Below are 23334 nucleotides of genomic sequence, written 5' to 3'. Positions count from 1 at the left end.
GAGAACGTTTAAAGAACGCGCAAGCCGTGTTTTCTTGTGAAGTTTTTGTTATTTATTTATTCTGTGGTTTCCCCAGCCTTCTCCTTCTTTATCGTGTCTGCGGTAAAGGGTTAACCCTTTCGTGTGTGTAACGGCAAACAGGCACGTGGTTCTAGTTATCTCGCATCATACAGCAGTCATGTACGAGGAGACAATCTGCTGTTCGTGACCCCACTTCCTCCTGCGGCGTACATCAGCGTTCAGGAAGCGGTACCGGATGCAGAAACGGCACCACCGTGGACGGCCTCGTTCTCTGTGAAGTCTCCTCCATGATGCGTTTCAGAGCCCACGTCTCCGAGCAGTAGGATGTGGTCTCTGTCTCTTTCAAATCCGAGCGATTAGTATCAGACCCCGGCTAGCTTCATGCCCCAGTTTAAAGCGAGGCTGGAACGGATTAGGGTTTGCCGCTCAGCCAGGTGCTAACTAATCGATCCCAGCAAGTTTTTTCTTCCCCTCCCAAAGACTGTGGTCAGTGCATGGGTGTAGGACACACGTCGTTGCGCTCTAATTTATCCATTTAGCGCACATGGAGGCTCCTTAGATGTTTCTCAACTCTTTACAGCCCGTGCCTGTCACTGAGCTTAGTGGTGGGCGGTACACCAGTATAAATGAGATGCTGGTGGAAATTTGTGGCATGTAGCAGTCATGCTGGTGTGTTTCCTCAGAAACCAGGAGCCTCTCAAATCCACAAATGAAATGCTGACTTGGAAATAACCGGTTTACAGAGCTGTCTATTAGCCTTATTCAATATATTAATAAAGATGGATATTTTAATTACTTTTGATATTTTAATAATAATATTTTCAAACCACATGCTGTTGATTCGGTTAAGTTTTCTACCGTATGAATCTGAATGTATTTTTTTTTTAAATAGATTTTTCCAGCGTTGATTTACTTTGTAGGCGATAAATTTAAGTATCATCGAGCTAACTTTTTATTGTTTTGTTTTAAATTCAACACTACTGTTTTACTGTTTCTCGGCCAACCTTCATATTGATACACATCAGGTGCGCAGAAATGTCGTGTCGTGTCGTATTATTGCCCAATCACCCAGACCTAATCCGATTAAACAATACACTTCAATCAACTTTACATTATAATGTCGTTATCGTTTCTACAGTAGCAAGGTATGTGAGGACTTGTACGGTGGATGCTTGACAGAAACGGATTGAAAAATGTGCGTAATTGTTGCTAAGGTAAAGTTTCCTGTGAGGATAATGAGTTTCGTTAACATTTATGGAAGGAGTCTCCAGTGTCAGAGGTAAAGCTGTAACTTTACGTTTTCTGTTGCTTCTCGGTAACATGACAAGCTCTGTTTTTTTCTTGTGTGTGTGGTCTTTTTAACTTCAAAAGTTTAAAAAAAAAGAGCATATGTTTATAGCAGCTATAACATACAGTCCCCTCCACAACTATTGGAACGGCATGGCCAATTCATTTGTTTTTGCTGTAGACTGAAGACACATGGGTTTGACCAAACGTTTGGCCAAAATGTGGAGAAAGAAAGGATCTGCTCATGATCCAAAACATACAAGCTCATCTGTGAAACATGGTGGCGGTAGCGTCATGGCTTGGGCTTGCATGACTGCTTCTTGAATAGGGTCAGTAATCTTTACTGATGATGTAACGCATGATGGTGGAAGTAGAATGAATTCAGAAGTTTACATGAACACTTTGTCTGCCAGTGAGTCGCGGTCATGATGCAATTATTGCAATCAAGGGATATGCAACCGAATATTAAGTGTTATTTACTTTCATTTACGTCAAGGTTTATCCGATACTTTTGCTCACCTAAACATTGGGTGGTTTTATACAAAAGGTTCGATGTTTTACGTAAATACCAGGAAATAATAAATAAATAAATCCTAAACTCTCATCTCACATCCATCTTTTGATCTCAAACCTAAATGGCTTTGGTGTCTAGCACAAACCAATGAATTGACCTTGCCGTTCCAATAGTTTTGGAGGGGACTGCAGGTTTCGATTAAATACAGCAACTATAAATTCTTTCGTTCGTTCGTCGACAGATTGCTGTGGTGTAAAAGGAGCGAAAGGTTTTGTTGGACATGCTGTTACAGGGGACTTTGTGTCAGGCTGAATCACACCATGGTGGTGTTGATTTATTTTCTTATAACTCACGCCCTGTCGTGATTTACTCCTCACTTGAGCACTAGGTTTTATCTCCCGCTTGTAGTTTACAAAAAGCTCCTTATTCCGTATCCCGATTGTAAAAGCTTAGCAGTCGTCCTCGCTCCGTTTCACATGGCTGGCAGCTGCAGTTCTGTGGCTGTGCGGCGAGGAAATCGCCAGAGACCACAGGCTTTCGTCTGGACCCGAGTGTTCATTATGAGCGCTTTAAAGCACAAACCGCTGATCTGCACCGTACAATTTTAATAATGCCGGACTTATTTTCCCATGAGCTATCCTGTACACTATTCAGGTCTTTTACCCAACCGGGACTGAAGGAGATTTGAGAGCTAAATAACAGTTTCATAAGGAAAAATTGAGAAAACCTTAAACAGGAAGTCAGAATTTATTGATGCAGAAACTAGAGTTATAATACATGACGTGTCTTTGAATAAGCTCTCTGCCTGGATAGAACCTTTTGTATTGCCACATCCATCGGTATATATAGGCTAAAAGATGACCTGAGCTTGTGAGATTCAATCAGGAACAGGACAGATGGGCGGGGCTTATGTGGCAAGTTCAGGCTCACTGACATCACGGTAGACACGGCAGCATTTCTTCTGATTGTTCATATTGGAGATATTGTTGGCGTTTTACGAATCGGAAATCGCACTCACTTGTTTGGCAGTGCATATTACAACTAGGGGGGAGGGGATACAAAATCTGTTCGGGGGATACGACAGAAGTGGGAGGCAGAACTCTTGAATTCTCCATTCTGATTGGTCAGAACGTGTTGGTTAATATAATGAAGGTTTTAATAATTCACAGGTTTCAATTATTGCAATTGTCCTAAATGTTTCTACAGTATGAACGTACGCCTTGACTTGTATGATGGACGATCTACATTCATTAAGTCTAACGATAAATGATTATATACATATATATATATATATATATATATATATATATATATATATATATATATATATATATATAAAATAAAAATCAATCAATCAATAAATAGAACGTTGTAGCTGTTGTGCGTGTTAACTTGTTTAGCAGAACGATGAACAACAATAGGCGTGGCTACCAATGGATAAATCGTATGACTTTCTGAATAAGTGTTCTTTAATAAACAAAAACAAATAGTAAACATTAGCAAATTGCTGTAGTAGTCTAAGAGGAATAAAACATTCCTGGATTTGCTGTTACAGGAAAGTAATCAACATGGTGGTGGTAACAGTTGCTCCGCGTCATCACACCACCCCGTTGCTGATGTATGGTATTTCTTACGGATTCACAGAGATGGTGAAAAAAAACGATTAAACTGTTCATTCTTTCATTTCCTTCTTCTTCTTTTTTTTCATCTTAAACACTGTTTTTTCATTCCTGTCGCATTGTAATGTAGGAACGTTTGTGAAAACTAAAACTGAATGGGTGTTCTTTTTTGTTTGTTTCTTTCTTTCTTTCTTAAACCTGTGCACTCAAATGTAGCTTTCGAGTCAAGTCACTGTTAGGATTTGACTTGTCTTTTCTTTCACAAAGTAGAGAGAGCTGTAATAAAAATGATTATGCAGTTAGTTGAGGAAATGGTGTTTGTTTCTGGCAGTTGAATCTAAGGCTGGACGAGAATTATCGTCTGCGAAATGACAAAATGAATTTAATTGTGCTGTGTACGAGAAGGGTCTTTTTTCCATTTTAATGGCATGTCACACAAATCCTAGTGCTGTTTATGGACAAAATCTGCTTCCTGAAGGTCAGACAAAAACAACGCGTCCAGGAAATGTAGAAGGACACCAGGAAATTGCCATCAGCGTCTAAACAATCCTCGGGATTATCGAGTTAAAACAAAATGTATGGATTTCCTCGTTGCATCCGTCCTGATTAAGGCTTTGTTTTTGTTTTGTTTTTTCTCCACAGAATTAGAGTGAATATAAAAAAACAGAGGTGGAGAAAGAGAGGATTTTGTCATGCGTAAGGCAGGACAGAGGACTGTGCAGGAGCGAGGAGGAAGAGGGAGGAAGAAGGATGCAGGTAAGAATGGAGACCTCGTTTTCTATCCACAGGCAGCAAAGAGTAACACTCAATATGCGTCTGACATAATGGACTGGATTTTCCTGCTGTTTTGTGGTGAAGCGAGAGTTACTGTTACAGCTCTATACACACATTATCAAAGTTATTCTATTTAGGGGTCCAAGCACCAAATAGACACGGACCTGTGTTCAGTCAGCGGAAATTTCAGGAAATAGAACGCTCCGTGGCTGCAGGCGAATATTATATAAAGAATCAAATGACTGTTCATGAAATAACTTCGTACTAATGGGGTTTGTGGAATTTAATTTACAGTTAAAGGGCCCCCTGGCTACAAAAAGGTTGTCCTAGTCGTGCCCCTGTGTCCTTTCTCCATCATGTAACTCTAAGTGTGAAAATTAGAAGGATCTCTTCGGACACTGTAGAGTAAAACTCCACTAAAAAGTAGTTTCTTTTGCGTCATGTTACTTTAATAGGCCACATCACATTAAATTGTTCATGGAAATACACATTACACAGCACACCATCATCAATGTGAGGCACACAGAGCCAAGGGAGATCGATACTTTTAGTGAAAATAGGGCGAGTGCAGGCTTTGGAGTCGAAATGTTTACGTGGATAACTCTGAAATAAGCGGTATAATGGGAATAGAGTGCACAATGCCGTTATGACACCCTATGTAGTGATCGTACGTAGAGAATAGGACGCCATTTTAAGATGGCTCATGGGGAATAAATATAAAACCAGGCATTACCGTGGCTGGATAAATAAAAAGTCAATCTAATCAATTAACATTTTGCGATGTCGTGTCGAAGTAGGCAGAAAAGGGACTTTTGTTGGAAAGAGAACACTACACTAATGATATTAGCAAAAAAATGGTGGATTGGATATATATCCGATATCAGATCTTGTAACATATGGCAAAGCCTGGAATTGGATTTGAGATTAGAAATGTATTTGTTGCTAATGGAAATGTGTCCATATAAAGAGTCTTGACCGATTTGATTATATTTGTACTTTGGTATATTTCTTGTATTTACAATGTAAGTGATATTTGTATGGAAGAGTTTAAATATGAAGAGCTTCAGTTAGAACAACAACAAAAAAACATTTTAAAGCTTAAAGAAAACAATATCGGATGAGTATCGATATCGGCTGACACTCGTATCGTGCCGTCTCTAAAGATCAGCGCGCCATATACTGTGAGATAGATAGAAACACCGGAGATATTAGTAATGATTCCATAATGATCACCTTCGACCAATCAGTGATCCGCACTATTTTTAACTCCACCCATACGTCCTTGATCCCTGATTGGTACACCTGGTAGCTGGGGAAGAAGAGTAACTAAATTCAACGTAGGTACTGACAATGTAAAAATGATCAAATGTAGGAGCAGGGATTTGTTGTTGTATTACAAATCCATATTACATCATCCAGGGGAAAAGCGCTGCTGATTGACTGATGTGCGGAGAAGCTTATGAGTCCTGTACGGTGTGTGCTTGTGTATATTTCACACCGAATCATGCCTTAGATCTCAGCTTGGCTCAGCGGGTGTAATCCTAGTAAATATGTTCATCATTCAGTAAATCTTCACTGCATGTGGATCTGGGAAACACCTCTGGCCGATTATAATCCGATTGGCTGAAGAAGTGTTTCACATGCTTCGCTTCACGTGACGTCGCATCTTCCACGGCCGACACTGTAACGGTACGGTCTGGCCCTGATTTCTCTCCCCGAAGACTCTCCTCTATAATGGAGACGCTCCAATTAACCTCGTTCATCCTCTCCTGCGCTTAACGTCACTCACTCGGCCACTTTAAATGTGTCACGTCAAAGTCTGAGAGCCGGCAAACAAACCGCACCTGACCCACATGTCAGGTCTAAAGTTTTATTTAAAGTTTCCATAAGCAGGACTGAGTAAAAAAAAATAGGCTGATTTATTTATTTTTTTTAAATAATAAATTTGCCTTAATTGTTGTTTTATTTCTTATACAGTATGCTATTGGGGGGGGAGTACATTTAACATATCCAAGATTTGCAAAAAAGAAAATAAAACGTGATAAAAGAGAAATTGTATGTCGTTAAAGAAAGTAATAAAAACAAAATGGAGGCTGCATGCTATGACAGAAGTACAAGAGAGCCAAAACTGTAGCAGGATCTCAAACTTGTCGATTTTCTTAAAAAAAAAAAACCAAACAAACAATAAAAATATTGCACCGTAAGAGAATTTTAGACGTAAAGATCACTCATGCCAAATAGAGATGTTATTTATTTATTTTTAATATTAGTATTGCTGTTTGGAAAGGTTTCATTGTGTTGACTCAACGCAACAAAACGGACAGAAGTCATTCGTATTCAGTGAGACCTGACGATTTCTGTTGACTCAAAGTGGGCGGGGCAAGAGATGTAAATGAGATACGTAACGATTTGCTGACTAGCAGCAAGACCTCCGTGAGAGACGCCGAGGAGTTTCTTTTTTTTCCCTTCTCGATTATGGGACATGATCCGTGATTGTTGGTTCCACGTTGCATATCCTGAACCAGTCGACCCTTCTCACTGTGCCATTACCGGTGCTACGTATTCGATTTTTTCGCAGGAAGACCTCTTCTCACATGGCTAGCTTTGCTATCAATGAAAACATGGTGACTGACAGTGAAATAAATATAGGATACACCCATTAGCTATGAGTATTACACAATTTGAGCAAAACAAGACGATTATTCACTGGCAGAGGAACACTTTTTCCAAGTTAGAATGATAAAGGTATTGATTTGATGCAGGGATGTTTTAGAGTGACGAAGCCAGAAAAGAATTTCAGATGGATCAGAGGCAAATATTCTAAATATCACCAGCACGTGATCTGTACAATTAAAGTGTGATTCAGTATTGATCATTTAATTATGTCAGGGATGAGCTACCAACATGCCACCCGAGCTTACCAATTGTAATAATGTTAAACGGGTCATGATGTGTGTTTATTTTTAACTAATTCATTATTTATTTCAAATTTGATTATCTTCCCTGAGGTGTAATTATAATATTAGTAAAGTTTTTTGCACAGAAAGCATGCAAAATTGAGTAATTCATGACCCTTTCCCACCCTGTCTCTAACCCTCCCACTGAAACGATCTTTTTTTGTGGCCTTTACCTTTAAGGCTTCAATGTAACCACCCACTGCTATGATTGGCTAACATCTGTGCCTATGAATTAAATATCAACGCCACCTGCCATAACACGTGCAGAACTGTTCTCAGTGACCGAGCTCCAGTGGGCGGGGCCAACGGTGAGATTGTGTAAAAGTAGGTGTCGATGTCTTGCTGTTGGGCCAGTCATATGCAAATGTATTTGTGATGTCACAAATCCCGCCACATCCAAACGAGCTGTTTTTGGAGCTTAGTTAAATAAATGCTCTTTTTGTACAGAGGAGGACGCATGAAGCTATGAAACTTGCTGGATGTTTTAATCATACAGTGAATGAGGACGACTCCAAGCGGTGCAGCCTGGAGATTGCTGAGGATGGTGCCGCTTGAAGTTCCACGGAAATGGTTTTGGACCTCGATTCCACATGAACAGTTGTGCTATGGTGCTGGGACTATGGATGCTACTATGGCCTCAGGACTGCAATTACTACATACAGTTTTGCACTCAAGTCTCCTTTAGTGAACAGTGGACTAGTTCATCAAAACAGACTTCATATAAACCCATAATGAACTTCCCTTTACTTTCACATATCCGATGTTACCAGATGAGGATGGGTTTCCTTCTGAGTCTGGTTCCTCTCAAGATTTCTTCCTCATTTCATCTTAGGGAGTTTTTCCTCACCACCGTCGCCACCAGCTTGCTCAACAGGGATAAATTCACACACTTAAAATCTCTATCCAGTGTTTATATGCTTCTGTAAAGCTGCTTCGAGACAATGTCCATTGTTAAAAGCGCTATACAAATAAAATGGAATTGAATTGAACTGACCTCTTATATGTCAAAAGATCAAGGAAAATTCTCATGTCATGACCTTTTTAATAGTAGGAAATCAAACACTTTTATGAGCGTGGAAATGAATAAAATGACTTGCTAGTAGTAATAAAGAGCAACGGTCATAGTAGCTCTCAAACCGAAACAGGGTTTGAAACAGAAAACGCACGATCCCGATTTGTTGACCTTGCTTTGTTGCCAGATCCAGAGATGCGTTCGTTTGACGTGTGGGTGCGGTTCGATATGGAGGAATCCTAATGATGACTTTGTTGAGCTAAATACTGACTAAATATTTTCTTCCTTATATGTCTGTGACATTTTTTAAAAATGAATTTAAAGAGAAATTTGAAGAAGAAACTCTGTAATGCAATCATTTAAACCACTTTATCCTGTCTGAATGTCTACACAGGATATAACTAGATTTATATTATTATTATTAATAATCTGATTCGCTGTGGACGATATTATCCCGTCATAACTCGCTGGACAAAGCAGTAAGCGATGAGCAGCGAGTTTGTGTGATTGATTTTTCGATTTATTGGCACTTGCGTCTCCTGCAGCGTTCGCTACTCTCACAAAGCCTCCTGTGTTCCTCGTGACGGCGTTTCTGCAGCCCAGAGCCAAGCTGAGAGGAACGAGTGGAAACTTGGCACCTCAGCGGCAGACACCGCAACGCAGCGGGGTTATTAGCTTCTAGATTCCCTTAAACACACAATCGATTACGTAACCACTCTCAGAGCCGCGAGAACTGCACTCGGTTTTATAGGCTTTTCACTCAGTGAGTCACTCGCTGTTCACTTTCTCTCTCATTCACACGCTCCCACGTTCACTCACTCACACACACACACTCACACACACACACAGGCCACAAGACCTTTTCACGTGATGTTTTGCACTAAAAAAGCTCACAGTGAACACAGCGCTAGGGCTGGGTCGATCGGATCATACACTATCGATCATGATAAATTAGCGCACGGTACACTTTTTTGCGATATCGGGATTTCTTACCGGGTATTTAAAAAAAAAAAAAAAAAATGTTATGACAAACTCTAACTGGAAGCTGCTGATGTGTAGTTTTTTTTTTTATTGAAATTTATTACATTAAAAAAATTCTCCTTTTTAGTTTTAAGTCATGTATGTTTTTTTTCTAGACGTTAAATTAGAATTATCATTGTACCCCCATAAAAAAAAATAAAAAATAAAAATGCAAAATGCTTTGTCGATCTTTTATTTTTAACAACAATCCTCCATAATTGCTCAATAGTAGAGGCGGGCGAAATGGCCAAAATATCATATCACGATGCTTACAGTATGATGCACAATATACATCACGACATATAAAACTGCTAACATCCCGCCAGCGAACGAGTTGCATTTACAAACACAAACGCACAAAAAAAAACACAATGAAAAACTGGGTGCACTGATACTTTTAATCCGTGTCTAGAGGGAGAAATATAAAATATATATAGAAAAAAAAAAACAATTGTAATTGTTGTTGTTGTTTTTTCTTGCTTTCCTCCATCGACTTTGTGGAAATCGAGTATTGGATTTTAGGATTCTTTCTGCTTCTGGAGCGGAGACTTGGTAAAGGTTGCTTCTGTGGGTTTAGTTTGATGTTGGAGAGGTGCAGACTGATATATGGTGTAGCCCCAGGGTTAGGTAAGGAATCTGTGTGTGTGTGTGTGTGTGTGTGAGAGAGAGAGAGAGAGAGAGATGGGCCTGTCGGAGCAGGCCGACTCCTCTGCGCTCTCACTCTATTCATGTTGTGAGTAAGCAGGTTTAGTTGTTGTTGTTGTTAGATGTTGTCTCAGCTGTGATGGTGCCCACGTCCCCGCTGACTCAGCAGTCTCGTACTCTTTGTCTCTCCACACACTCCAGAAATGTTTATTCTGCTCGTTCTGATGCATTATCGTTTCTATAGTAACAGCTCGTTCACAGTGGACAAAATGTGTAATCGTTGATGCAATTAAACTTTCTGTAAGCAGGCGTCTCTTTTAAAGCATTTACGGAAGGAGTCTCCAGTGTCAGCATTAAATAAATGTAGCTATAAATGGATAAACAGTATGACATGTCGTTCTTTAACAGGTATAAAATGATTAGAGTGGCATGTTGCGGTGGTGTAAGAGGAATAAAACACTTCAGGACGTGCTGTTGTAGGAAAATAATCAACTTCAGGGTGGTAACAGTAACTCAGATTCATCACAGAACCTGATTATTTTCCTATAACAGCACAACCCAAGGATTTTAAAATCGGATTGTCTGACATCTGGCAACCCTAAAACATGTTGTATTTTTTAATCCGTGAAATGATGTTGTTCTCCATCGTTCATTGTTCTTTTTTTTATTGGATAAGCTCGCAGATGACACACCTCTTTCACCACTATTTTCTTTCTTATGTTAAACAAATTAGACACACACAAAAAAACCCCAACGTAACGTGTAAACGTGCCTGTAGTGTAAATCACCGTAGCATTAAAAAACAAGCTAATGAGTCAACTGTGGAGTAATTGAGGAGCCTTGTGAAAATTGATGGCTTCTTGAAAGTGAGCGTAGACGGATGTTTAAACGAGTCCGGATGTCAGCGGATGGTGGATTTTATCAGCGTAATAACTGCAAGATGTTAAACGCTTTCTTTTGTTGCGCGAGTCCCAGATGTGCTCGCCTGCTGTGTATTTACATCTCCATTTAATTGCCCCCCCCCTCTTTCCCCAAGATGTGTTTTCTAAACATGTCGGTATGTTCCTGCATGGCGTCAAACCACGGGCGTACAAATGTCTCCGTACATTACGTTCTGGGGAAACTGACTCGTTAAAGCCTTTCAGCAACAACAAAAACAAAAAAACAAACTACAATTTTTTGTTTTCTGTTTGAACATTCCAGAATTCGGATTTAGATTCTCTCCCCGCTTTAGGACCAGAGAGCTACAAAATGCAAACGTTGTCACTTAACGATGAAGCACTCTCAACTCAAGTGGATTATCGTGAATGCTCAGTGAACTCTCAACAACGTCACAACAACATCTAAGGGTGTGAAAACTTTTGCTCGCCACAGCTGCCTTCTGGTAAACATCCGTAAATCACTGTGGGCGTGCTGTAATTAAAGGAAAAGGAAGGAAGCTAAGAACTGGGGTGTGTGGTGTGGACAAACATGACATGCTTCATTTCAACCCTTTTATATTTAGATGACTTCCTGCTTCCTGAGCAGTCGACAGGAAGTGTTCTGTTTTTTTTCCCTCTTTCTTTCCTAGTGACAAAAGATAACATCATCTGGGATTAAACAACGGCACACGAAGACACCCTGATCGTCATTTTACACTTTCACCTTGATGTCCGAAAGCTCCAGACTCGTCCTCTGGATTGAATCCTGGATTCTGATTGGTCACAATAACATAACAGCAGCTCTGACACAAGCGCGTGTTTATAGTAACGCGTTCGTTCTAATATCTTGCCGTTTCTAGAGTAACGGCTTATAAGCGGATCAAAAACCGCGTAATGGTTGATGTTTTCCGTAAGGAGACGTTTATGGAATGTGTCGTAGCGTGTCGTAAGAAACGTTTCCGACATCTTCAGGACAGAAGGGTTTACGCTTTGCGGTCCGGTTTAGAATCGAATCGAATAGAAACCTTTTGTCATTGCAACTACATACCAACATACCAACTACCCCGCTAAACCACAGCAGATGAAATAAGAAAGTGCAAGTTTAAGGGTTTCAAACGGTTATTGTGCAATCCACAGTAAGTGTTGTATATCAATAGTACGAATAGCCCTTAGTGTAGGGACTGGATGGCTTTTGGATAGAAACTGTTCACGAATCTGGCAGTGCGCATTTTAATTGCCCTGTATTGCCTTCCTGAGGGCAGGAGGGCAAACTAGGGTGAGAAGAGTGCTTAACAGTGTTTTTCGCTCTGGGTAGGTATCGGGTGTTTGCAATGTCCTGTAGTGAGGGGAGAGGGCAGCCAGTGATGTTCCGCGCTGTACTGATGACCCTCTGTCGAGCTTTTTTGTCAGCTTCTGAGCAGCCCCCATACCACAGTATGTTAAAACACTCTCTGTAGCACAGCGGGAGAAGGCCACCAGTCGCTTTGGACACAGTTTTTTCTTTAGGACTCGTAACATGACAAGCTGCAGGGGAGAGGGAGGCTGGTGAACAAGTGAGGTTTTATAGCTGCTGTAAGAGATGTAGGCAAGAAGAGAAAATAACTCGACGTCAAACGTAACTGCATATGGATAAAAAGCTGTAATGCGCAAACTGCTGTGGTGTAAAAGAGGAATAAAGCACGTCAAGACGTGCTGTTAAAGGGGTGGGAACGGAAACTCCGCTGCATCACTGTCGTCGATTATTTTCCTGTATCCGTATGCGGCTAAGCGTTTTATCCCTGGCTTTAGTTCGTGTTAACGCTCGAATTGTTGCATTATTGTCGGACGTTTATATTTTGTTATAATTTACGTCTAGTTTGTTTCTTTTTACTATATAAGCACCGTCATAAGAGGGGATCACCCCCACGAATCTCTCCCTTTATTAGCTCAGATAAAAAGCTCAGCATTAGCGTCTCGCTCCGTTGCACACAGCTAAAACAGAGCTTTTTATATTAATGTTGTCGGAAGGCTTTCATGTAAAAAAAAAACCCTGGATCCAAAGCCGTGGGTAGTGCATGCCTCTGAAATTCCTGACACCTTGCAGACTTTCTGTGCCGCGTGAGTCTGAGGGAGAACTCTGTGAATTTCAGCACAGCTTCTCCGCAACACGACGGGACAAAATGTTGGCTCGGCCAGAATCCGATATTTGTTCAGAGCGACGGTGTGAAGTCAGCCTAGTAATCCCGGTTAAAACGAGTCGCCGGGAACGTTCGCTCTCATTCTGTCGGCACGTATTTAGCTGCAGCACGGCACCAAACCCTGATTTCCACCACGTATGAATGATTTATAGCTGGATAAATATTTAATCTCGGCTGAATGAGGCAGTAAGGGGAGTGGAGCGGAGTAGAAATATAGAACTGACTGCAGTATTATGAACACAGGCATAAAATACATAGACTGCTGACACATTTCTAATGTACCGGTGTAATCATTTCAACTCGGGGTGGGCGATATAGCAGGAATGTCACAGGACACTTACACAATACTCAGATCGAACAATGTGTATTGCGATGGAATTTATTCGGAAATTGTTCTCAGGAACGTTTAAGCAACACGTGTGTTAGTCCTGTTTGTTTTGTAACAAAACGTTCGCTCCTGAGTTACTTAAGTAGGCTCACTACTTACTTCAGATCGTATAATCATCAATGAGTTACTGCGATCTATTTATTTATTTATTTATTTATTTATTTACACGCTCAAGTTAAAATCACTCACAGTCCCCTACGAACCTATTGGAACGACAAGGCCGGTTCGTTTTTTTTTTTTTTTTTTGGTGCTGTAGACAGAACACATTTGGGTTTGAGATCAAAAGATGAATATGAGAAGAGATGTTAGAATTTCAGCTTTTATCTCCTGGTCTCTCTATGTAGCTGTGTTAAACATTATAGAACATTTCGTTTGTATCAGACCACCCAATTTGTAGGCGAGCACAAATCTTAGAACATGCAACTGACAGGTGTTTCTTGTTACCCAGGTGTGTCCTGTTAGATTGATTGTTTATATCAGGGGTGTCCGATCTTATCCGGAAAGGGCCGGTGTGGGTGCAGGTTTTCATTCCAACCAATCAGGAGCCACACATGATTCCACCTGTTTAATCTTTTGGCTTTCAATAGACTCAGGTGTGATTCGGTTCTGCGTGGTCGGACTGAAAACCTTCACCCACACCGGCCCTTTCAGAATAAGATCGGACACCCCTGGTTTAAACAGTAAATAGCCCTTGGTTAAAGCCGTCAGTTTCACCTGTGAAGACTGCATTTGTTGTTAAAAAGGATAAACCAACATGAAGACCAGAAAGCTGTATATGGGAGAAAAGTAAACCTTGGCCTGTATTAATTAAACCTTGGGGCTGTATTAATTCAAATACACACCATTTTAATAAAAACTCAGTCGCCTCATTGTGTTGACTTGAACATGATCCATAAATTAAACATTATACTAGCCGTTCAATTAGGGCAAAAGTAACGGCGCACTATAAAAGGAGGAGGAATTTAGTGCATGTTCGCCTTTCCGTGAGCTTTGCCTTTTATGGAGTTTTGTGGGTGGGGCTAAATGTAAACGTGAACCTGTTTTATGAATCTGGTTTTGGATGAAAACGTACACACACACCTCTTCTAATGTGTAATAAATGAATAGTAAATAGAATTACATTCTTAATCGTGCACCACGCCGTAGTTTCACTACATCCTGAATCGCTCGTATGTCCTCCTCCTTTTAAACGCGACGCACTTGCCTGGGAGTCGAAACAGACGACCGTAAGTCGTGCGCTTTAACGTCAGTTTCCAAAAGCCGTATTCGGTGTTCTGCTCTCACGCAATCGCTGACACTTGTGAGCTTCTAGAAGTGTAAGAAGGGATAAGTGTTCAGATTTCACAACTCACTCACACTCGTGCTCACACTGTGCTATTTATTTTGTGCGCGTGTGTGTGTGTGTGTGTGAGAAGTTTGGAAGGTCTGAGTTTTTAGAGATGGGCCACACTTCTGGCCCACACACACACATGTGCTGTTTTTTTTCACAGTTTAATGAAAAGCTGTAGGTATTTAGAATCAGTTTCAAAGCATTAGGCCCTGGACCACAGAAAGAGCTGCTTTTTTGGCTCTTGGAATCGTAAAAAGTTGTTCTCAGATTTCCCCTGAGGAAAAAAAAACACACGAAGCCCTGGCAGTGCATCCGTCTGTTTTCACTGTGGGTTTAACTGGCTGGAGAGAAAAGTGCCACCGGTAATGATGGCTGTAATGAGATTTTTTTTTTTTTTTTTACAAGGCTGAAGATGTAGTGCCTGAAACCCAGCGGTACCCGGCAGGACCGGTCACAAGCATTTTGGAAAGCTAAAAAGGACAGATGGACATTGGCGCTGTGATGATTATTATGACGACGTGGTGTTTTGATGAGTGAAAGGTGTGAGTTTCTGTGTGAACGCTGTACTGCTGACTTTCTGTAGCACACAATTAAAATCCCACAACGTCTTAGGGTCGTCACAGGCCGTCATTAAAGCCTGCGTCAATTTGTTTTCGCGACTGTTTGGTTGGATAATAATGTTATCCTCAGCTGCTCACATGCACGGTAACTAAAGGGACTTCTCTCCTGCTCCCTCAGACTCTTTTCCACGTGAATGACCATGATGCAATCTTACCGTACCTTCATTAAGCAACTTGCTACAGTGTCATGCTTTTTTAAAATCCATGCAAAATACGTACGCCGAGCCACACTGCTTCGTTTCTGACTCATGACTTGTGGAAGAAATAAAATCAAATAAAAATGAAGCGCTGTGGAAAGACTCTTTTATTTTCACACCACTCGCTTGTTCTCGGTTGCCTGTGCCAGTTTCTTTCCTTATTAAGGAACAAATCTTTAGTGTCGCATCTTGACAGAAGCATTAATTTGCAAATCTGACACAAAATCAGGCTTTTTGTGCATTAACGCCCTCCCTCGGTCCTTCTCTGTTCTGCTATTGAAGCGTGATAGGGCAAAGACAAATGCCAGTGACTAAGTCATGCTAATTGTTTGCTTCCCCTCCTCTATCTTTTATTTCTTCCTAGATGGTGAGACCTTGAGCCCCAGGTTCCACCATAAGGCTCTGGAAGGAGGTCTTATGGTTCCAGGTGACGTAGGTAGCGGCCCCCTGCCGGTGCAGCCGTACCCCACTGAGGACGTCCTGAGGCTGGGTTTGTCCAGAGGAGTGTCCCTGTCTCTCCCGTCCTCTCCGATGCTGCCTCCCCGACAGCCCTACATGCTGCCTCTCAGACCCAGCACCAAGTCTCCAGGTACACGCCGCTACACCGCAATCTCATCTCCTCTACTCGCTGCGGCGAAGAACTTAACATTAGGACATGTGGGAACTCGTCTGCACTTTACTGTAGGAGTACAGCGCCATCTGTCGGTCATGGTTGATAAATTCAGACTGATGATACTGAAATCAGGCTGTGATTTCCAATTTATTATTTTAAAACAATATATATATTTGCTTCCCTTTCATACAGCAGATGTGCAAACGTCTACGGTTTAGCCAAGCATTTGTAGGTTTTCGATTTGTTGCTATGGCGACACGTGAAAACTACGCTTCTGTACCTTTTCAGTTTGAGCAACAAATGCAAACTGAAGTCTCCTTGCAGGGAGAAAAAGGGAAAAGACACACATTTGCAGTTTCTTTAACACCGCATGGACTTGATCTAGGTGAACCTTCACGTCTGACTTTGCAAACCTCTGTCTTGTGAGTCAGTATCAACAGAGAGGTCATGAAAATAGAGTTTGAGGTTAAAAAAAAAGGTTAAAAAAAAGGTAGATTAAAAAAAAAAGGTTAAAAAAAAGGTTGATTAAAAAAAAAAGGTTAAAAAAAAGGTAGATTAAAAAAAAAAGGTTAAAAAAAGGTAGATTAAAAAAAAGGTTAAAAAAAGGTTGATAAAAAAAAAAGGTTAAAAAAAAGGTAGATTAAAAAAAAAAGGTTAAAAAAAAGGTAGATTAAAAAAAAAGGTTAAAAAAAGGTTGATAAAAAAAAGGTTAAAAAAAAGGTAGATTAAAAAAAAAAGGTTAAAAAAAAGGTAGATTAAAAAAAAAGGTTAAAAAAAGGTTGATAAAAAAAAGGTTAAAAAAAAGGTAGATTTAAAAAAAAAAAAGGTTAAAAAAAGGTAGATTAAAAAAAAGGTTAAAAAAAGGTAGATTTAAAAAAAAGGTTAAAAAAAGGTAGATTTTAAAAAAAAAAAGGTTATAAAAGGTAGATTAAAAAAAAAGGTTAAAACAAAGGTAGATTTAAAAAAAAACTGTAATATAAAATTGATATGATGTACTTTATACTTTATTATAGTTTTCTTGCCATTTTTGTAACAACAGTATACAGTAAGTTTATTCAGTCAGCTTTAAAATCTCTAAAAAATAAAGTTTAACCAACATGTTTTATCATTTGTGCCGTAAGCAAAGTGCCATTGTTTGGTGGTAAAATCCCCTTTTCTATCTCCGCCTTTGAAGATTTTTCTTGTGTAGCGCTGACACGTCTAATAACCCCCAAACCCTCGACTACTAACTTTAACTTTGAGATAATAAAAACCACCATGTCACATGACTAGGAAGTGCTGTTTGCACCTTTTCCGCAATCACATGGCATGGTGAAGGGCATCGTCAGAGGCTTCTCAAAATTGTATGAATTTTTCAATATTTATGCAAAACTGCTTAAAGGAAAACAAACTGAAACACTTAGATAAGTGAACATTTATATTTTTGTCGTTTATATATTTTGAGTATTCTGTTAAATGGTAACATGCGATAATGAAACTGTGGTTCTGTATGTGCATTCCTGAATTGAAACAGTCCTACACAGCAGAAAAGACACAGCACACCAGGCTTCTCTAATAGTTTATTTACTTTTTTTCTCAATAAAAGTAAGAAAAACAGTGATAATTTCAGACATTTTTCAATTGTACCTTATTTTATACATTTTATGCTTCAAGAGAAAGAATGAAAGTTTCTTCACCCAAAACATGTTAGGATCTAATTTTTGTATGTATTTTGAGTGAGTAAATCCATCCCCATACTTTTATTTATTTATTTTTTTACAACTGTAATTACTTTCTAGAAGATATAACATTTACATGCTTAGTACTGTAGGTGCACTGTGAACTGGAATCGCATACATTTTGTGTTATTTATGACTGTATGATACTTTCTACCATTGCACACCGTTGCCATACGGCAACAATTTACCAACTACCCCCCTAAATTAAAAAATATATTATTATAATTCAAATAATAGCAATCCATAAGATCGATTTCTGATGTAAATGTAATAATTCATGCAATAGAGGGTTAAAGGGTTTGTTTTGTTTTTCATTTCTGAAGTGGTATTGCACATCGAGGCGGTAGTATCTGGAATTTCACAACACTCTTCCCGTGTGTTAGATCATTCCTTGAACTGATGGTCAACCACACACACACACACACACACACACACACACGCTGCAAAAATACAGCACACTCAACAATGCCTTTCCAGAACAGCATTTCAAGACATGGTCTTCCATCTCTCCCCAGCAATAGTAGTAGTATCCTCAGACCCTGACCTATTGAGTTAGCTTGAGGGAATGTTTTTGACTGAGGTTTTGTGCAAAGCATGTCTGGATAAGTTCTTCTGCTGGAAGTCAAATATAAATTTTAATGAAAAAACCCGCAGTACCATGACGGACCACCGTGGGGCCTCAGCTCACAGGTTGAGAGCCAGAGAACTTTGCTTACAGTAGAGTAAAGTAGAGTTCGTTCTGTCCTTCCAACTTCGATAGTCAGACAAACACTTATGCATTTCTGATGCTGTGATCTCCCGCGTCCAGCGTACAATACTATTTATTTATTTATTTATCTATTTTTATCCCGTGTCCTGATACAGAGCTGACATTCCTCGCTCCTGATTCACGCTATCTTGTTTTTACAGGTGTATTTGTGTGCTTCAAAGACATTCTGGCTTTGAAGCTTCATGATGGGACTTAGTTAGAGAGAATGGCACACACACACATGCACACACACACACACACACACACACACACACACACACACACACAGATGAATAGGGTCGGCTAGGACAGTACCAGCATGAGGAACTATTTAAAGTGCGTAAATCAATTACAGCCACATGATTACGGACTGAATCTGTTTGAGAGAACAGCAGAGCTGCTTGCAAACATGAAGGAACGTTCTGATGCGCGCAAACACACACACGCACACACACACACACACACACTCTCCAAAGAGACTCAGCCTTAATCACCCACCTTAAAACCCCATCTGGAAAGATTTAACTCAGCAATCTCTCTCTCTCTCTCTCTCTCTCTCTCTCTCTCTCTCTCTCTGTGCGCTTCCTCTCTTCCCTAACTCCTCCCTTTATATCATTCCTCCTCCTCTCCTCCTCTGTCTTTATCTGCTCTGTGTGTGTGTGTGTGTGTGTGTGTGCGCTTGCAGGTTCTTTCAGGAAACCTAAGCATGCCGAGAGCTCCCATATTCCTGTGGATGCGGTCAGCTGGTGCCTGAGGAGCGAGGAGAACTCCGGTGAGCACGGCCTCTTTCTCTTTTACCAAGCTGAACATTCTGCACGTGTAAACTTTACCATCGAGGATCGGGGCGGTACGATGATGTGATAGCAATAATCTCGATAAATTAGGTTGCAACACACTGTCCTGACAGCAGGAAAACGCTTTTAATAAAGCGACTGAATGGACTATGAAACCCCCATTAAAAAAATATATTTAAAACCAAAACTGGTCTTATTTGTGCTGATTTCTAAAAATGTACTCATGGCTGTAGGATTTTTTACATTTCATTTTTAAATAAAATAACATTTATAGCTGTGCATTTTTTTGGGGGGCGTTTTTTTTGTTGTTGAAATTTTGCAAAACACTTTTTTTTTTTTTTTTTTTTTTATAACATTTTGCATGAAATCCTACCAGAAGCAGCTGCAAGGTGCCATGTGCGGCCATGTTTAAAGAGTGCTGCCACCAGCGTTTTATTTTTCATCACCAGTGTTGAAAAAGTGCAATTTTTGTGACATTATCCACGTCTTTACCTCCTGACCAATCAGGTCGCAAGTTGGGGTGTGGACAAGCGAGGAAAAGAAACATGGACGAGAAAATGGCGGTGGAAAATAAGTCGTGTCATAGCGTCTCGTTAGTGAGTGAATAAGAGGAGATTTACGACATGATGAAGCAAAAATATCTCGTTGGTAATATAAATATTTTTTACAGTCTGTGCATTTTTGCACACAGCAAACTAGGTTAGTTAGTTAGCCGATACGAGGCTAGCTAGGACTGCTAAGAGCGTTGTTATGGTTACCGCGCGTGTCATTTGAGCCACTTTTGTTCATATTTAGGGTCAAAGTGTAAAAGCATGCCTAAGACCAAGTAATATTGCAACCATGGCAACGGATAACATGTAGATGAGCAGTATCGTATGCATGTTGATGTTTTGAGTGTTACGTTTTATTCGTACGTTGTAACGTAAGGGAGAGAGATGGAGAGATCGACTAACATGGAGGGGTGGAAGAAATAAAACTCTAACCCTTAAATATCATTGTATAATGTAAACTATAAGTTTGGAAGATTCTGTGGACTGCCGGTCTGTCTGTCTGTCTGTCTCTCTCTCTGTCTCTCTTTCCTTCTTTCTTTCTGTCTGTCTAGTCTATCTTTGTCTGTCTTTCTCTCTCGCTCACTGACTGTCTCTCTCTCTGTCTCCCTCATTATGTCTCTCTCTCTGTCTAGTCTTTCTCGGCTGTCTTTCTCTCTCACTCACTGACTGTCTCTTTCCCTCTCTCTCTCAGTCTCTCTCGTTCTGTCTCTCTCTGTCTCTCTCTGTCTAGTCTTTCTTTGTCTGTCTTTCTCTCTCGCTCACTGACTGTCTCTCTCTCTCACTCTCTCTCTGTCTGTCTGTCTCTCTCTCTTACTTTCTCTCTGTCTGTCTCCCTCATTTTGTCTCTCTCTGTCTGTCTGTCTGTCTGTCCCTCACTCTCTGTCTGTCTAGTCTTTCTTTGTCTTTCTCTGTCTCTCTCTCTTGCTCTCATCTCTCTCTCTGTCTTGCTGTCTGTCTAGTCTATCTCTCTCTCGCTCTTTGTCTAGTCTGTCTATCCCTCTCTCACTTGTTCTCTCTCTCTCTATCTCTCTCTACCTGTCGCTCTCTTCTCTCTCTCTCTCTCTCTCTAAATCTCTATTGCTCTCTTTCTCTCTTTTCTCTCTATTTCTCTCTCTCTCGCTTTCTCTCTCTGTGTTTTCTCATACATTCTTCTATTATTTGTTTGTTAATAAACTTTTTATGTGCTTTGAGGGAAAATGTGCAACAGATGTGTGTGTGTGTGTGTGTGTGTGTGTGTGTGTATGTATACGCACCTGTAGCCCTCAGAATTCCTTAAAAACACACACACACACACACACACACACAATCACATTCAGACATGTGTTCTTCTCTTTAAATGTATCCTATCTGTAACCGTGATGTTGTTTTTGGACTCGCTCTTCGGACTTTCTATTTCAGGCGCTCCAGCCCGTGCTCTGCCCTTTCATAAAATTACACACCATCGCTCATAAAGAGAACGTATACTGTACATCTGTCATGTCTCAATATTCAACAGCAACCTGATTTGGGCTTCTCGGACGAAAGCGGAGCAGTCTACCTCACTCTTTTTTTCCTCTCATATTTATTCGAGTAATTAGCAATTGTAAGTGGATTTCAGCTGCAGAGTCACTACGGCTGATTCCTTTTTTTTTCCCCAACCAGACTCAGGATTTTTTCTCGATCACCATAATGACCTCGACGGGTCAAAGGGCAACAATGACAGGATTTCTAAGTGTTCCCGAGCAGGAAGTGCATTAGATATTTGTTCGTGGGCGATTACAGAATCTCGGCTCCTTGGTAAAATATGCTTTCCTGAGTGGAGGGGAAAACGCTGTGTGATGTCATTAGTCGTCTTCACGCTTCGCGACACTGCTGTTGGATTAAAGGATATCTTAGTAGGGATGCACAAAGCTAATACTTATAAGACTTAAAGAATAAGAGTAATCAAGATGGTGTAAAGATGACTGATCGATACCACAGAGCTGTTGGATTCTGATTGGTCAGGAGATGTTGATTGATTTGCTATAACAGCAGCTCTGAGATTAGTGCCAGCTGGATAGATGTTCTTTAACGAGATTTTAAAAAAATCTCATTTAACACAGAAAAACATCTAATCACGTTATCGGGCTTCAGTTTGAGAAAGTGTGTTCGGACTCTTTTACATTTCCACTGAAATTACCTTCAGATCACAGGAACATTTCTCCCAAATGCCAGACCTCGCTCTTCTGTTCTCATGTTCTTTTACTATAAATAGCTGCTGAATTGTTCAGTTATGAATGGCTTCGACATTGCAGGATGATTCAGCTTCTTTCGTCAACCTTTTTTTTTTCCTTTTTATTTTAATGGAGGTTTTTTATTTTTTTATTTGTAAGGATATGTTTCATTGAGAGCTGATGCTGACTGTCAGAGCAGCATGGCATCGAAGTTTTGAATTGTGTTTTTTGTAAAAAAAAAAAAAAAAAAAAAAAAGATCAGCGGTTTAGACGTTGGACTACTGATCAGAAGGCCGTGAGTTCAAATCCCTTGAGCAAGGCTCTTCACCGTCAACTGCTCAGTCGTATAAATGAGACGAATGGAAGTCGCAGTGGATAAGGGCGTCTGCCAAATACTATAAATGTAAAACATAGGTCCCAACTTATCTTAAAGGCCATAAGGGACACCAGTAGGAATTATATGCTGCAGTGACATTTTAATGCACTGGGTCTCTGGACAGTTTTTGCAATCGTCCCCGTCTCCACTCCTCTTACAGTCAGCATGCATCTCATCTCTGTTACTTCACATAACTTGCCAGCTGGAGTTTGGATCAGTATTGCTCTAAATCAGTGGTCACCAACCCTGTTCCTGGAGATCTAGCTTCCTGAAGACCTTAGCTCCAACCATATTCATGACCTGACCATCTAATCATTGCCTTAAGTTTTTGATCAACTAAAACAGGAGTGTCAGATTTTAGTTGGAGATGAAACCTGCACGAAGGTAGATCTCAAGGAAGAGGGTTGCCGACCACTGATCTAAGTACTAATACTTAAGGCTAATACTTAAATCGTAAATTCATAAACTAGCCCATCGTCCACGATAAGTCCAGTTAACTAGGCTAAAAGTGTCAGCTAACCTAGTTTATCTCAGAAGTCTGACAACTTCTGTGCATTAATGCAGACCATGGAAAATAGACAAGTTCATGAATCCTTGCCAGGCTGACTTTATGTAGCCAGTGTTTATCCTGTCCTGATTAGCACTGCTCCCTTTAAGCTGTGCATTTGCATGGTCGTGCACGTCTGATGACTCTTCCATGCAGGAAAAATAAAACTTCCACAGAAGTCTGCAACAAAATCAGTTGGAGTAACCGACAGATGCCCAAACAGGAAAACTAGATAGAGTCTAGATAGTTCAATTCAATTCAATTCAATTTTATTTGTATAGCGCTTTTTACAATAGACATTGTCTCAAAGCAGC

The 23334-nt window shown here is 40.3% G+C and overlaps 1 protein-coding gene across 4 annotated transcripts in view; it reads left to right on the top strand.

The window, feature by feature from the left end:
• tanc1a (tetratricopeptide repeat, ankyrin repeat and coiled-coil containing 1a) overlaps positions 1-23334 on the top strand; it is a 70873-nt gene that overhangs the window by 5099 nt on the left and 42440 nt on the right. For all 4 annotated transcript variants that reach the window (XR_008397265.1, XM_053684119.1, XM_017481478.3 and 1 more), the window contains exons 2-4: positions 4084-4197; positions 15846-16070; positions 19246-19332. Coding sequence is in view for 3 of the 4 variants with exons in the window: in XM_053684119.1 (XP_053540094.1) it covers positions 4134-4197; positions 15846-16070; positions 19246-19332 (376 nt within the window). In the remaining variant the exon portion in view is untranslated. The remainder of the gene's footprint in view (positions 1-4083; positions 4198-15845; positions 16071-19245; positions 19333-23334) is intronic.

The sequence above is a fragment of the Ictalurus punctatus genome, chromosome 12 (genome assembly GCF_001660625.3).
Source record: "Ictalurus punctatus breed USDA103 chromosome 12, Coco_2.0, whole genome shotgun sequence".
In the NCBI taxonomy this organism is placed as follows: domain Eukaryota; kingdom Metazoa; phylum Chordata; class Actinopteri; order Siluriformes; family Ictaluridae; genus Ictalurus; species Ictalurus punctatus.
Note: the sequence above shows the minus strand (reverse complement) of the source record. Positions and strands in the feature narration are given on the sequence as shown.